Source organism: Pholcus phalangioides, unplaced genomic scaffold (genome assembly GCF_987345545.1).
Source record: "Pholcus phalangioides strain wild (caught in Gottingen) unplaced genomic scaffold, Ppha-v1.0 ptg000017l_1, whole genome shotgun sequence".
Lineage (NCBI taxonomy): Eukaryota > Metazoa > Arthropoda > Arachnida > Araneae > Pholcidae > Pholcus > Pholcus phalangioides.
This window is the reverse complement of record NW_028301610.1, coordinates 37,601,963-37,618,696: the sequence shown is the minus strand read 5'-3', so window position 1 is coordinate 37,618,696 and position 16,734 is coordinate 37,601,963. Positions and strand designations below refer to the sequence as shown.

Sequence of the window (16,734 nt, the reverse complement as noted above, 5' to 3'; positions counted from 1 at the left end):
GAAAAAAAATGTTGAAATTTATCAAGAAATAATGCAGATGACATTTCTCAGGCTCAATTTTTAATCAGCATTGTTTGAGAAAATAAATCAACTTTTTCAGTTTTCAATATATTCAAGTAAAATTTTCCCTAAAGTGTTTACAAAAACATACAGAATAAAAAATAAAAATAATTCATACACTTACATTTAAAATTCACATGCAAAAAAATTATAGAAAAATTCCACAAAAACAAAGTTTACAGCATATTTTTAGACCAGAGGCACAACAGTTACCTAAACAACTTCAATTTTAAATTTCTCCTAAATATATGAAGTAAAAGACTTGTGGGGGGGGGGGGTAAATAATGGTTTATTGACAATTAATATATTTATTCTGGCTCTCAACACAAAATTTATCAAAATAAAACGATTGCTCCGATTTCAAATCATTCAACTAGATATTGAAGTGCAACCCATCATCCCAAATTCCAATTATTATTTTATGTTTATTGCTTCTACCATCCTTGTTGACCATGCAAAATTTCATGCACATATCTCAAAAACTGAGAAAAAAAGTCTTCTAATCCTAGGAATGATGTCTAAGGCAACCCCATTCAAGCAATATTATTTATGAAAATATCATAACACATCAGATTTTCAATACATTCAAATGAAATTTTCAATAAAATGCTCACAAAAAAATGCAAATTATGACTAGAAAAGAAAATTTAAACCCTTGAATTAAAAAATTAGATTGCATAAAACTTACTGAAATTTAATTTTTGATTTTTTTTTTTTATAATAAAACCACAGTAACTCGCCTTTGCTTTTTCATTCACAAAAGCTCTCCTGCTTTTCGCACAGCATATTCAGTGAAATCAAACTCTTCACAGATATTCTTCCTTGTTCCATGAAGCAAGGACCAGAGTTAAAATTTGCAGTTTCTCCCTTGTTGTGATGGTTAAATTGAGTCTTATTTCAAAGATTAACTCTATCAAAATAATCATATTAAACAGAAAGAAAATATCTTCATTAAGTGTGCTTTGAGATTCATTTTCTGGTGATTCTTCATCAAAAACTTTACAAACCTTCAATTTTAAAGTGTTACAGGCAGATTCAACTTTTCTTTTGGCTTAGTTTGACCTGCACTGTGAAGCTACCTTTCTTGTTTAGAAATTGGCATTTCCAAGTTACTTATCTCTACATCAATATCACTGTTCATCTCTTCACAGTATTAAGTTCCTTCACCAAATTCATTGATGTGTTTATTCACTTCGTCCCTAAGAGCATGGCATATTTTTTGCCCTGGAATTGATTTTGTACAACCTTCTATTTCATTTATAAGTGAAAAATACAAGTTTACTATCCTTAAAACTTTTATTTTTTTTCTTATGACATTTAAAAGGATTAAAGCATGCTTTCAGGTATGTTTCATACTTTGAGAAAAAAGCTCTATGATGCTTACACACAGTAGATTAATGTTCAGAACTTGCTTCATTCCTCAAGATCAAAAGATTGATGTCGGATGGGTCCAATGATGTAATGGGTAACAGATTTTTCACTTTTGCATAACACTTTTTATGACAGTCAGATCCAGTTTCTTTTCCAACACAATAAATTTCAAGTGTCTTTTCTGACATTTTACTTTGAATTCCAAAATTATGATATAAAATATATAGCTCAAATGAAAATGGTGTTATAAGAAAAATTTGCTAACCCTGGAGTAGGCTACTCTATGGAGCACATTCTGTCTTCAGCAAGATCACAATTGAGACACATCATTTGTATGTGGGGGGGGGGGGGGGGTTAACACCCCACATACTTTTGTTTTAGTTTTCTCAATGAAACAGCAGCAGGGACTTTATCACCACCTGCTGGGATGATAAGTCTTATAATCAAATAAGACACCAGCTGCCTCTGAAAAACAAAGACCAGTGCCCCATAGTTTATATCTTCACAGAAGCTATTATTTTTTACAATCATCATCACAAGAACCACCACATCTAATATATCACCACCAGTCATTATATACATTAGGTTTTAATTCTACTCTCTTCCATCTGCCTCAGCTACAACAATCAGGTTGTATCTGATAATTATTTTTCTTTGTGATTTGATTCCTCATATTCTAGCTTTTTTTTTATCAGCAATTCTAAATTATTTCTTGGGAAAAATCTATAGGCCTGTATTAAATATTATAATGTAGACTTTGTCAAGTATAACCATTTCATATTTATCATATATATTAAATATGTTTATTAAAATATATGCTGTAAAAATCAAAGTAATTAAAAAAAATTAACACTTTTGGTAAAATACCTTTATAATTAAGCATGTTAAAAAAAACCTTCAAAATACACATACATATATACAGGGTGATTATAAAAAACTATCCCCACATATGGACCCCTAACTATCATGCCATTCACAGAAACTGAATGAAATTTTGGCATAAGGTATTTTGAGGTATGCACTCAAGAATGATATGGAAAACAACAGTGTCACTAACAGTTACGGTTACAGTGAGAAAATTTTGAAAATATCAAATGGCAACACCAAGTTTTTTGTATTGGAATGTGATCTCCATTGTGAAAAACCCTAAATAGCATTCGAACGGCAACTGTAGCATGAAAATCACCGGCGGTAGATAGGCTAAAAGTGAGGACAACCAATAAGGACAGAGAAGCAGCATAAAATAAAGCATTTTATTGTGTTTCACAAATTTTCCACATGACCTTGTGGAGAACTAATCAGGCTGGGATCTCAGCCGAAGAAACGGTATGATGAATGAAACGAACATTAATGCTCTGGTGCACAGCAAAGTCCTTTTTACTTTTTCCTTGCTTAGCTCTGGGGATTTTCGTGCTAAAGGTGTCATTCCAACGCTATTTAGGGGTTTTCACAATGGAGATCACATTCCAATACAAAAAACTTGGTGTTGCCATTTGATATTTTCGAAATTTTCTCACTGTAACCGTAACTGTTAGTGACACTGTTGTTTTCCATATCATTCTTGAGCGCATACCTCAAAATACCTTATGCCAAAATTTCATTCAGTTTCTGTGAATGGTATGATAGTTAGGGGCCCATATGTCGGGATAGTTTTTTCATAATCACCCCGTATATACACACACATACATACATATATATATATATATATATACATATTCTGGATTTGCTTCTTTCGCTAATGCTGAAATTATTTCTTTTATTAATGCTGAATTCTTTTATTGATTCTGGAATTATCTATCATTTATTCTAAAATGATCTTTCATTAATTTTGGAATTATTGCTTTATTAATTCTGTAATTCATTAATTTTGGAATCATATCGATACTGAAATTAATTCTTGCATTTATTGTTTTAAACTACTATGGATGCCATAAGAAAATAACGGAGATTGCGCCCACATTCAAAGCGTCACATGACCTTCCAAGGAATAATGTAGACTGCTGATGTCATATCAGTGCCGGAACTAGAGGGCGGAGGGGGTGTTCTGCCCCGGGTGACATTTTTTATGTGAACACCGTTATAAAATTATCGAATTCCGAATTGGTGGGGGCGGCAAGACGATACAAAAATCCTAGTTATGGCCCTATGTCATACTCCCTCCAGTAATATAAGCTCAATGGATTTCAGTGCAGATTCACCCATTGAAGCGATATTGATGATTTTGAAGCACAGTTTGCATTCGGCGGCATTTTTGTCTGGCACACTCAGCAACTAATCTTGATAGCAGGCATTTTTCAGCCACAAGTTATTAAAAATACATACACTTGCCAATCATTTTGTTTTTTGTTTCTTTAAAGAACATTGTACAAGCGCTTCACATCACTCCTTTATTTAAAAAAAATCAATGTTTTGTTGACACTAATCACAGGTAGCTTCGCTCACTTACGGACTGAAAGTCTGAAATATTTCGGCAAAAAATTATGAAACTTTTTTTTTTTAAAAGATATTGATTTCTCAAGATCGCAGGATACATGCTACCATAAAGCCGGGTTTTCCTAGAAGTGGGTGGTTGGGGGCCAGAGCGTGCCCACTGAGTTGGGAAAAAAAAAACAAGATCATTTACGATCATAAAAAAAAATAAAACGGCTGACAAATAACAACCGGCAATCTCAGGGAGAAAGAAAACAATCCCAACATACACGCAGAAAAACCAGCCTACAATATAAAGCCGGGATCGCAGACGATTCACATTGTGTGGGGGCCGAGCAGTTTCCACGTGCATAGAGATTAAAAAGGAAAAAAAAAACATTCCAACATAGGGTTTTGCCGCCGTATGAACCGAACTGGATCATTTCGCGTCAACACAAACGTGTTACATAATCACACTACGCGTTTGTGTTTTCCTACCCGTGCGGCCTTGTGGCATCAGCTACTGTCGTCTGCATGCTCCGGTTTGAAGGGAAGCATCGAGCTCGATGAAGGGAAGTGAAAAAAACCAAAAATGAAGAGAAGATCGGTGAAGCGCGTGGCGCGCAACGCATTTGACTCCTCCAGAATCACGCCCGACGTAAAACACTTGCGTGAGGCTTGTTGCGCTCTCTAGGAAAACAGAGTCGAACCTGTTTTATTATTATTGGTGAGTGGACGGCGTGTCACGCTGGGCGATTCACTTTGCACGAGACACAGAAAACCTGCTCCTACGAAAACCTGGCTTAAGAACAATGGGGGGGAAAAAAACGTGCTTTAAATCCAATTATCTGGGGTTATTGGCTGCTAAAGCCGGGTTTTCCTAGGAGTATAACTTTTGCCCCGTATGGAGCGGAAAATGCTGATGGGTTAAAAACCTGAAATTCAGGTTTTTTGACCAATCAACGTTTTCACGCTGTACACGGCGCAAACGTTCTAATAGGAAAACCCGGCTTTAGGCTTTTTTCCTGTGTTTTGCACTTTTTTTAAGGACGTCACTTACGGAGTAAAAAAAAATGGCGAAACTATTTCGGAAAACACTGGTTTTTTTTTTTTTTTTCAAGGACCGTACGAGCCATGGAGATTATGTACATGAAATTTTGCATGGTCAACAAGGATGGTAGAAGCAATAAACAAAAAATAATAATTGGAATCTAGGATAAGTTGCACTTCAATATCTAGTGGAATGATTTGAAATCGGAGCGATCCAGTCTTATTTCGATGAATTTTGTGTTGAGAGAAAGAATAAATATATTATCACAAAAAATGAGTAACTTTGCCTGGTTTTAATTTATACAAAAATTGCCACGTTTTTAAGACAAATAAATTCAATTGGTCGAATGGTCGACGCGTTTCGGCTCTTCAATGGAGAGCCGTCATCAGGACCTCGTGGTCAGAACTCACACGAATGAAGAGTGATGTTTACGTCTGGTCGTCCGAAGAGTTCGCCTTTGTATTTGCTGCGTCCGAGTGGTCTTTGGATGCGAATTGGGGAGCCATCTGTTATAAAGTGTTGAAAGTTTTTCGACTGAGGTTAATAAAGCCTGTCCAAGCTGACGAAATAGCCTCCCTCCAGAATGAACTCAATATCCTTCGTGACATCGCTTCTAATCGGGGTTTTTCACCTTTTATCATCGACAAGGTCCTCAGAAAAATGACCCAGACATGCACCACGAACCTGCTCCCAGCTAACTCAAAACGGTTTTCTAATACCGTTGTTCTTCCATTCGTTTCTTGAAGTTTCATGATCTCTTCTATCTTCAAGAAATTTGACTTCCATACAATATTCCAGCCAACAAATATACTCACCTTTTCCCATCTGAAAGATCCTATCTCACCCTCCAAAGAATCTGGTATCTACTTCATCCCATGCAAGAATTGTGAAAATGAATATATTGGCCAAACTAGAAGAAATCTAAATATTCGAGTTCTCGAACACCGAAAGCATGTTGAGAAGGGACGGACGGATAATTCGGCTATTGCCCAACACTGTTGGCAACATTCACATTATTTTGATTTTGACAAAGCATTTGTTTTTAAAAAAGCAACACACAATTCGGAATGGAATTTTCTCTAGGGATACTTCATCAGAACATGCCAGAATTTCCTCGTTAATGATGGAAGAAACACACCACCTATTTAGTCAGCTTGGACAGGCTTTATTAACCTCAGTCGTGAAAAAACTTTCAACACTTTACAACAGATGGCTCCCCAATTCGCATCCAAAGACCACTCGGACGCAGCAAATACAAAGGCGAACTCTTCGGACGACCAGACGTAAACATCACTCTTCATTCGTGTGAGTTCTGACCACGAGGTCCTAATTACAAATACAATGCCACAACAGGCAAATTGCTCAACGAGGTGGCTGACTTAAGAACATCATGGATCCCCGAGCCCCTACCTACTACTGCTGCTACACCACACATGCACCCCCCCCCCCCCGCGGAACCCCCCAACGAATCGGTACATGCGGGAATGTGCGTGTACGTGTAGTGCAACCTGACGTAAAGTTTGTTTCTGTGTAATGCTTGTTATGTGTAGTGCTGTCATCTGCCCCCAGTTTTACAAACTATGAGTGAAGTGTTATGGTTGAATGATTTACCGTTGTAGGACTGTTGCTCTCTGTGGCGAGACTTTTTAACTGGGAGATCGGCTCGCATTTGCACCTTGAAGTTGGGAACCACAGAAAACCAATTTCAGCAGACCACCACTGTGGGGTTCGAACCCGGATCCTCGCATCGCGAGTCCGGCACTATAACCACTCGACCACCACAGCGGCAGTCCTGATGACGGCTCTCCATTGAAGAGCCGAAACGCGTCGACCATTCGATCAATTGAATTTATTTGTCTTAAAAACGTGGCAATTTTTGTATAAATAAATATATTAACGGTCAAAAAAAACCTCTTTTTTTCTCCAGTCTTTTACTTCATATATTTAGGAGAAATTTAAAATAAAAGTTGTTTAGGTAACTGCTGTGCCTCTGGTCTAAAAATATGTTAGAAACATTCCCCAAAAACGAAGTTTACACAATTTTTTTGCATGTAAATTTCAAATTTAAGTGTATGAATTATTTTTATCCATATTCTGTATGTTTTTGTGAACACTTTAGTGAAAATTTCACTTGAATATATTGAAAACGGAAATGTTTCGATTTATTTTCTAAAACAATGCGGCTTAAAAATTGAGCCTCAGAAAAGTCATCTGCGTTATTTTTTGATAAATTTCAACTTTTTTTTTCTCAAAAAGTTTTAGAGATATGCAAATAATATTTCACACTGTTAATAAGGATGGTAAAAGCAACAAATAAAAAAAATTATCAAAATCTGAGACTATGGGTTTTCATGGCTGGGTGATTTGACATGGAATGACCCAGAGACAAATTTTTAAAACATTTGGAAAAAAATTGTTTGATCTTATGAGTAAAATGGTCTAAATGTCGGGGCTAACATAATACTGCAAGAAAAATGTGGAAAAACACACTAACAATCATAGAATTAACATGTGCCATGCACGAAGTGTCCTCTAGCAGTGTTATTGCACATAATACATACTATATAGGTAGGTAATAATATACACATTTACTATACATAAATTCAGCCACACCTCATCCGTGAATTGCAGTTTTCCCACTACAAAGTTTCATTGTTTACCTATCCACCCCCTACCATAGAATCTCACCATTTTCACAATGGATTATTCCTATTCCATCAACCTCACTTGCCACAAAAAAGCTTCCAGGTCACTGACTGACGAAATCATGCAGTTTATATCCAGTGTCGTTGCTTTCAAGCTTGTAAAGATGCTGATCTCAATATTTTTACTATACAAAGTCAGTTTTTCTCATCACCATATTCTTTTCTGTTAATGTTACTTTTTTATACCAAGGATCATGCAGACTGAGATTGAGACAAACTGATATTTAACTTTAATATTACTCTAAAATATATTTATATTATTCAATTGATTGCAATTTCATAACTTTCTCTGCTATAGTGTCACTCCTGTTCTTATTATCTGGAGATAATGAATCTAACCCGAGTCCTTATATGAACCTTATCTTCCCTGCTCAACACTCCTCTAAATGCGACACAAAAACTGTCAATTCTTCAAAACATCAAAGACACTCAAATGGATATCTTTAACATTAGAAATACTGCACTTTCAATATACCTAAAACCAACGACTGGGTCAAATTTACCAGAACTGTGAAGAAACTGTTTCATAGCAGAACCAGGAGTTTTATTTGAGTTCCTGGATTTTTCTCTAAACTACTCTTATTTAACATTGTTAATTGTGTATTCAATAAACTAGATTTGTTTATGAATATAAAATGGCCTTCAAAATTAGCTAAAAAATGATACAATAAAATAAAAATAAGATTTTAAACATAGTATTTTACAATGGAAACATTTTCTGGATATTTACTAAGGTGAACTCAGAAAGAAAAGTCATCTTGTCTCTGCCGGGACAATATGACTTTTATATATGACATATCTTGGACTGAGAAAAGAACCAGTCTAGGTCATCTTGTCCCAGTGGCGACAAGATGACTTGTCTTTCCGAGTTCACCTCAGCATAATATCTGTTTCCCTTGATATCTTGGGCCGAGAAAAATAACCCTGTCTATCTCAGTATTTACACTATTCAATACACAAAAACTTTTTTCAGTATACCCATAATATGACAAAGGTATAAAATAAATGTGTCATATGAAGTTCGAGAAAGTTAAACTTCATAAGTCAATATGATTCAGTCAAATAAGTATTGATTTCTTACTGATAAATAGAATTTATGATCAGCAGTTACGAGTGAATTTTTTTCGCGATTCTTTTGCATTTAACACGTTTAAATTACACATTGAAAATTGAATTTTGTTTCGATAATTTCAGGTCACCTGACATGGGACTTTTTTTTTAATAAAAACAGTTAAAGGATGAACATTCAACTGTTCGTGAAAACAGTCGCATGATCAAGAGAGCACAAATGTCCCCTGTTGTGCAAGGGCAACATATATGATGAGAACGTAGCTCTTCAATAAGATTTTAGAAGGACTGCATTTGAAAAATAGTTTTGTCATCCTGTGCTCTTTAATACAAAATCAAGGAACTTACTATAGCAAATCTAGGATGTTATAGAAAATATGGACAGACCTCTGTGATGCTACCTTCACAGAATATTTTCTGGTCATTTGACCGCCTACATCTACACCAAATTTTATTGAACTGCAGTGTAAAATAGTTTGTAGATATATTTTAGGGCCGCTACTGTCAATATCAACTGCCAAATAAAGCGTGCTGAATAATAAAAAATTCTATTCATTTTTCTTTAATAAATTTCCAGGGTTGGCAAGTTTTTGCCATAGTTTCAAGTTTTTGGAAAAAACTTAAAACCGTCCCAGAAAAATTAGATTTTTTGCCAAGTGGCAAAAATTGATTTTTCTCTCATTTATGCACACATGTAAGGCATTATTGTGCATTTGATTATTCGTCTAAACGCAAATAAGCTAATTCTTATATTAAAGTTTGTGTTCAAAACTAATTTTTGAGCCTGAGTTTTTGCCATTGATAGAAAAAACTGCAATAAAAAATATTCTGGCAATAACTGGTTTTTGTTAAGCAATATTTTTTAATACAAAAAAATTGTTTGAAACAAACTCTGGTTTAAGAATTATATTAAAATTAATAAACATATATCCTTGTTATCAAAACAATGAGCATAAATTGTTTTACAAAAGCATTTAAAACATCTGATACCCCTATCATTCACGAAATTTTGTTTGCAATGAAAGTAGCAAATTTTGTCCAAAATAAACCAATTCTTCTAATACTCCAAAGTTATGCAATAGGATGGGACAACCACGTAAGTGGAGATACAGGTTTCCATAGAAATACATATACATATTAGCTAATTGAGACCAAATTATAGTAAGAAAGAAAAAGACGGGTGTTCTTTCTATGACTATAATGCTATGGTAGTCTTCTATGGGGATTCATAAATTTAACTTGCATTGTGACTGCAATCTGGTCTGGTAAAAGAAGACAAATTTGTTAGAATATTATGTTAATGAACAAACAATTTATTTCTGTTTTTAGTATCTGACAATACATTAGGGGTCATTCAAGTATTACGTAAGCATCTACGGGGGAGGGGTTTACGATTTGTTGACTTTTGATGACAAGGGGGAGGGGGGGTTTTGATGATGCTTACGTCATCAACCACCCATAGTTATTGGGCATCTGAACTAATATTCTCCCTATTGATAAATCCTTTACAGAGCCACTTCAGCAATCTCTAAATGTTTCAAGGATCCTTCAAGTGCTCAGGAAATGTGCAACGCATCACTCAAGTGATCGGATATAGACAGATTTTCATTAATTGAGTAAGACACGGGGCAGTCTTTCAACTTTTTCCGGGGGGGCCAAGAACATGTACTCAGTGTGTGTGTGTGTGTGTGTATACACAAATTTTAGTGTAGTTTCAAAAGCCAGGGGGATCCCCCCCCCCCCAAATGACGGGCCTGGTAAGACACTTCAGTGGAACTATCTTTTCATGCTTATCAAGAACGTGCGACAATATAAGGATAAAAGTTAAATTTTGGTACTATCTCTTTAAATAAGCATCATTTCTCCTCCTAATACATTTGTGTGTGGATAAGGGATACACGTTCCTTCAGCATTGGATGACAGCAATTTCTTCTCGCGATGGCGTCGGTTTAGTAAAGAGTTTATTTTTTTGTATTAAAAATTTTATACGGTGACTTGTGTTTCAGAATTTGAATATGTAAAAGAAAATAATCAATTGAAATGATTCCCTTCCCCCCCCCCCCCCAAATGATGCTTGCCAGTTTTAATCAAGGAAGAAGAGAGTCCTGCGCATTTGAAATTATGCAAAATTATATATTTTTTTAATTTGGACCTAAATAATATTGCAGTAACACTGGTGCTTTGAAAGATAAATGACAGATAGCCAGAGTTCGACCTAGACACGAGAAGGTCCTGGGCAAGAAAAGAATTCGGGTCTCTGACTTACGTCCAAATATTTTGGCTATCTCGTGAATAATACCTGGATAGTGTTTTGGATACGTAATTAAAATAAAATATCAGATAAAAAATATTTGCGTCCGGACACAAATATTTTTTATTATATTACTTTATTTTCTGTTATATTTCTGGTGTGAACGGTTTCACAGGGGAAAATGAAGTTTCGCCAAGCAATGTAACAATGAACAAATAAAACAAGAAAATTGCATCCAATTCATTTCAAAGTTTACTTAAAATAACAATGAATGTCTCACGAGCGGTTCGATTGATAATTTCAAAAACATTTATTTTAACGATTGAATTTTGATTTTTTTTTCTCACAAACTTTATTGTTGAACATTGAGTTCAAATCATTTATTAGTGTTATTGCTAATCAAAATGAATTATTATGTACCACATTTCCTTAAATGACCAATTTTGCTTATATAAGAAAAGTAGTCAGTGGTTAGAATGCCCACGCGAAAGGCACCCTTGATTCTGACACATCAGACGCTGTGGTGTATGACGTATTTTTTCCGATACGCGTAAAATTTGGTAATCAACCCAAGTGGGATTCCTGGTCAGCTTGATAATGGTTGTATTTGCCCTTTGAAGATGGCACCTCTAGCATGTTGCTTTAGGAATTCATGGCTTTTTTCTCCTTGTTTGCCTTTATTGTTGATTCCTTCTTTGATGGGAACCAGTGGAAAAGATTATTACTATTCTTCGTTGTAAATGTATTTAATTGCAAAGGTATGATTGTTAAAAATTGAATCGACAGTCCAAGGACAAACAAGGGGGGGGGGGTTAGAATCCCAAATTTCCACCTATTTTCCACCCACTCACAGGACCCTTACAGCTGCCATTGAAAGAGGCCTCGTCCTCCTGCCCGGCATTAAACTTTTAAATTCTGATTTGCTCACACTATTATGCGGACCAATAACAACAAAAGAAACGAAAAGGGATAAATCCACAACTCCTTTAAAAAAAAATGTGGGAATTCTTGGAGAAGGACACAAACCAATGCAGACTTAGTGTGCAAACAATAGTTAGCAAGTTTTTTAACATTATAATCCCTATATGAATGATTTATTCATTGAAAATTTATGGCACTTTAACAGGATTCGACTGCAACATCTAAACGTATAAAGAATATGTATCTACATTTTAGATTGTAAACAATTAATAACATGAATGTGCAGTTTATGAAATTCTTTTGATAAAAAGAAAAGTGAAATTATTGAAAATATTGGAAGGGCCTCAAAAATATCCTGAAGGCCCGTCAAAAATATTTCGAGTACACCAGTTACCCACTATCATAAAAAATATTACTTTAATTGAAAAACATGAAAATTTCATAATAAAATAATAAAACAGTTCCGCAAACCAAATATTGAAAAATAATTTGATTTCATCATTAATTATAGAAATTGAACCATGTTTATTAAAAAAGCGGGACATATGGTCACTATGTACGGAGGGTTACCGTTTAACGGCCGTATTCACCAACACAGTTTCAACTGCGATCGCAATTTAAACGATCAGCGATCGACACGGATTGGTTAAAATCTTTAATTTAACCAAACCGTTTCGATCTTCAATCCTTCCACCTGCGATTGCAGTTGAAACTGTGTTGGTGAATACGGCCGTAAAAGGGTTAGGAACCATTGGTGTATTGTGTTTTTGACGCGTTTCGTTATCCCTTTAAAATAAAATATTATCGTTACTTTGTCTACATTCAAATATAATCACATAATAATACAAAAAAAATGTGGAACTTAATCATCTACCCATCTCATCCATGACGATAATTAGTGCAAAAATCTTTTACAAAACGTCCTCGGGAATTCAATGTGAATATACACGCGTGTTCCTAAATTTGGACGGTTTTGACTACTGTTTATAAGGCTTTTTGAATAAGTTTTTCAAATAGACGTCATAATCATCATCAGCATCACTTTGAGGGACAGGCACAGGATGATTTCCATAGAAATCAATGTTAAAATTGCCGATTTTTCCGTAAAAATGCGGAAATTTAGTAGAGTTTTCCGCCTCATCAATAATTTTAAAAATTGAATTGAATTCTGAATTTTCGTATTTCTAAGCGAACTCAATATTTCGAAGCCCAGAAAATTAAATATAAAATAATTAGCCGTACCTACTTTTGAGTTGGATATTCATGCAATAACATTGATTTCAGCTTTTTATTTACATCTTCTCAAGTGCGAAAACGAAAATTAATGTCTCTGTTGCCTTATAATATAGTGCGAAAACGAAAATTAATGTTTGCGTATTGTCTTATAATATACAACTGCATCAATACATATAGTTTAGGATGTTTTGAAATTAATTATGGGCCCATAAATTACATTGAAGAAATTCCGCAGCTTTATTCAAGAATTTTTTGAAGCAAAAACAGACAGATCAATAACTTCGAAAAAATTTTCGAAATACCTAGAGCTCATCAAAAGGAAAAAAAACTATTCATTTTTACGTTCCTTTAATTTAGACTTGTTCCTTTGATGAGTCGAGCAGGAAGTCGTCATACTGGTTACCTTGTATGTCCCTCAAGAAAGAGAAAAATATCAAGTGATTCAAAAAGCTTCAGACGTCATCATTAGCGTGACGGCGAGGGGCAGGTTTCCTATAAAGATACGGGAGGTAATAGACAAGGCACAGGATGATCCCATCGAGCTTATATTACTGGTGGGAGCATCCAGCCGTCACGACATCGAATTCAAGGAAATCACGTGACTCGGTGAAAACAGTTCATGCCTAGCAGTTTCCCCATTATTCAGTCATACAGTTCTGCCTCTAAATATTCGGTTTTTATAAAGATTTAAAAAAAACGATATAGAACTCATCTAAAGATAAGAAAAAGATTAAATTAGTTACTTCATTAATACGGGAATAATTTTTTTCATTAATGCTGGAATAACTTCTTTCGTTAATACTGAAAAATTTCCTTCATTGATTTTGGAATTTTCCTTCATTAATTTTGGAATTTTCCTTCATTAATTTTGGAATTTTCCTTCATCAATATTCTGGAATTATTTCCTTTATTATAATTATTTCTTTCATTACTTCTGGGATAATTTCTTTCCTCAATTCTGGATTTGTTTCTTTCATTAATGTTGAAATTATATCTAATTCTGGAATTCTCTCATTAATTTTGGAATTATCACTTTCATTAATAACTAAATTATTTCTTTTATCAATGCTGAAATTATCTTTCATCAATTTTTGAATTTTCTCTTACCTTATTTCTGGAATTATCGGTTTCATTAATTTTGGAATTATCGGTTTCATTAATTTTGGAATTATCGGTTTCATTAATTTTGGAATTATCGGTTTCATTAATTTTGGAATTATCGGTTTCATTAATTTTGGAATTATCGGTTTCATTAATTTTGGAATTATCGGTTTCATTAATTTTGGAATTATCGGTTTCATTAATTTTGGAATCATTTTCATCAATCTGGAATTATCTTTTACTATGCTAAAATTACCTATTTCATCGATTTTGGAAAAAAAAAATTCATTAATTTTGGAAATCCATTTCCTTCATTCTGGAATTATCTTTCATTAATACTGGAATGGAATTACCTTTCTTCAATACTGAAATTATCTCTTGCAATGAATTTGGAATTCTCACCGATGCTGAAATTATTTTTTTCGTTTATTGGTTTAAACTCCTATTTATGCCATTAGAAAATAACGGGGAAATTGTGTTTTCACCGAGTCACGTGATCTTTCGATGAATGATGTTTCGGGGACCGCTGACGTCGTACTCCCTCCAGTAATATAAACTCGATGGATGATCCCCATAGAAATCAATGTGAAAATTTCTGATTCCGCGTTTTGCGGAAATTCAGTGGGAATTTCCCCACCACATGGATAATGAGGCTTTTTGGATCACGTGATATTTCCCCCCCCCCTTTTTTTTTTGAGGGACATACAAGGCAACCAATATGGCGACTTCCTGTGCGATTCAAAGAAACAAATCTGAATTAAAGTTATCGATCTGCCTGTTTTCCCTTCAGAAAATGCTTGATTAAAGCTGCGGTTCTTCGATGTAATTTATATGCACCCATAATTAATTTAAAAACATCCTAAACTATATGGATTGATGCAATTGGATAATATAAGACAATACGGAGACATTAATTCTCATTTTCCTGCTTGAGAAGATATAAAAATTTGAAATCAATGTTATTGCATGAATATGCACCTCAAAAAAGTGGGTCTGGCTCATTTTATATTCAATTTTGTAGGTTTCGTAACTCTAAGCGAGCTAAATATTACGAAAACCAAAGATTCAATTCAATTTTTAAAATTATTGATGGGGCGGAAAACCCCACTAAATTTTCGCATTTCTACGCTAAAATTGGCAATTTTAACATTCATCTCTATGGAGATCATCCAGTGTATGTCCTTCAGGAGTGATGCCTATTATGTTCAGCGAAGTTCATTCGAAAAGCCTCATTTTAAAAATTGAATTTTTTATTTTCGAAGTATTGAGTTAGCTTAGAGATATGAAGCCCAGAAAATTAAATATAAAATAGCTAACCGGACCTACTTTTGAGTTGAATATCCATGCAATAATATTGATTTCAACTTTTTATTTACATGCTCTTGAACATAGTTACCAAACATTCTGTTCCATTTGCCCCCTCCAGAAATTTTTTTCCCTCATCGCCCCCGACTCAAGCGAATCCATAGAATCCTGTTATAATCGTAGCTTCAATCGCCCTCCTGAACCATTCCATCGCCAATCATGGGCGATACTGCCTACTTTGGGAAACACTGTTTGACACAGATAGCTTAGCATTGCTTGGGAAAGAAATAAAGAAAAAAAGTGCGGAATAGATTGAGGAAGAAAACATTGGGGGAGGGGAATTTGAGTTCCCAATACTAAAAACTGTACCTACAACCCAAGGGGCAGCTTGAGCGACGGGGCAGTGCACCCGGGAGGCTAGTTGCAAAGGACGGGCAGCTTAGGGGCTTTTGTTTGGACAATTTTTTTTTTAATTCAGGAATATTAAAAATTCACGCAAGACACCAGATGCTGCCACTCTTGAGCAGGCCCATCATTTGGGGGGAGGGGGGGGGGGGCGCTGGCTTTAAAAAATTCATTAGAAATGTGCAAATAAGGTGAAATATATATACATGTATATGAGTATATATGTTTTGCCCACCTCACTCCCGGAAAAAGTTTAACAGACGGAACTGTGTTATTGAGCGCATGCCTCGACAACGAAAATGTTGAGGGAACAGACAGGGCCCTGGACCGTAATATCAGAAGCAAGTATACATTTTAGTGCCCCATACCCGATAATTTTACGCAATCGGGCAAGGAAAGAATTCGAGTTCCCGCTTGTCCAAAGCCTAGAGCAGCAAACCTTTTGAAGCGAAACCCCCTTTTGACCAAAAATGTATCGGCGACCCTACATAGGCTGCCCACATACCCCAGTTTTCCGGGACATTCCAATTTTTGCCAGTAAATGTGCCGTCCCGAAAGCACTTTTCGGAACGCGTTTCGATTAGGCAATATTGACATAAAAATATTCATTTTTTTTAATATCACAAATGTTTACTTAGTTTTTTTTTTTATGTATTTAGCGTCCCTTATGCTAGATGGAAGTTTAAGGAGGTGTATGGTCCTTGATTTTCGTATACAAAGTGATTAATAAAGAATCATCCTATTTAAAAAGGATTCTACACTTAAAGAGTCGACCATTAAAAAAAATTGTTCATAAAACGTACACATCCCCTTCCCGCATATTCACATGTCACTCTATTGTGTTTTTAATT

At 34.9% G+C, this 16,734-nt stretch overlaps 1 protein-coding gene across 5 annotated transcripts in view; it reads right to left on the bottom strand.

The window, feature by feature from the left end:
* LOC149072996 (uncharacterized) overlaps positions 1-16,734 on the bottom strand; it is a 174,888-nt gene that overhangs the window by 94,300 nt on the left and 63,854 nt on the right. For 2 of the 5 annotated variants that reach the window (XM_089246888.1, XM_089246893.1), the window contains exon 1: positions 12,711-12,786. The exons of the other annotated variants lie outside the window; for them this stretch is intronic. In XM_089246888.1, coding sequence (XP_089103014.1) covers positions 12,711-12,723 — 13 coding nt within the window. In that variant the 5' untranslated portion in view covers positions 12,724-12,786. Of the gene's footprint in view, positions 1-12,710; positions 12,787-16,734 lie in introns of those variants that run through there. 5 annotated transcript variants of the gene reach the window in all.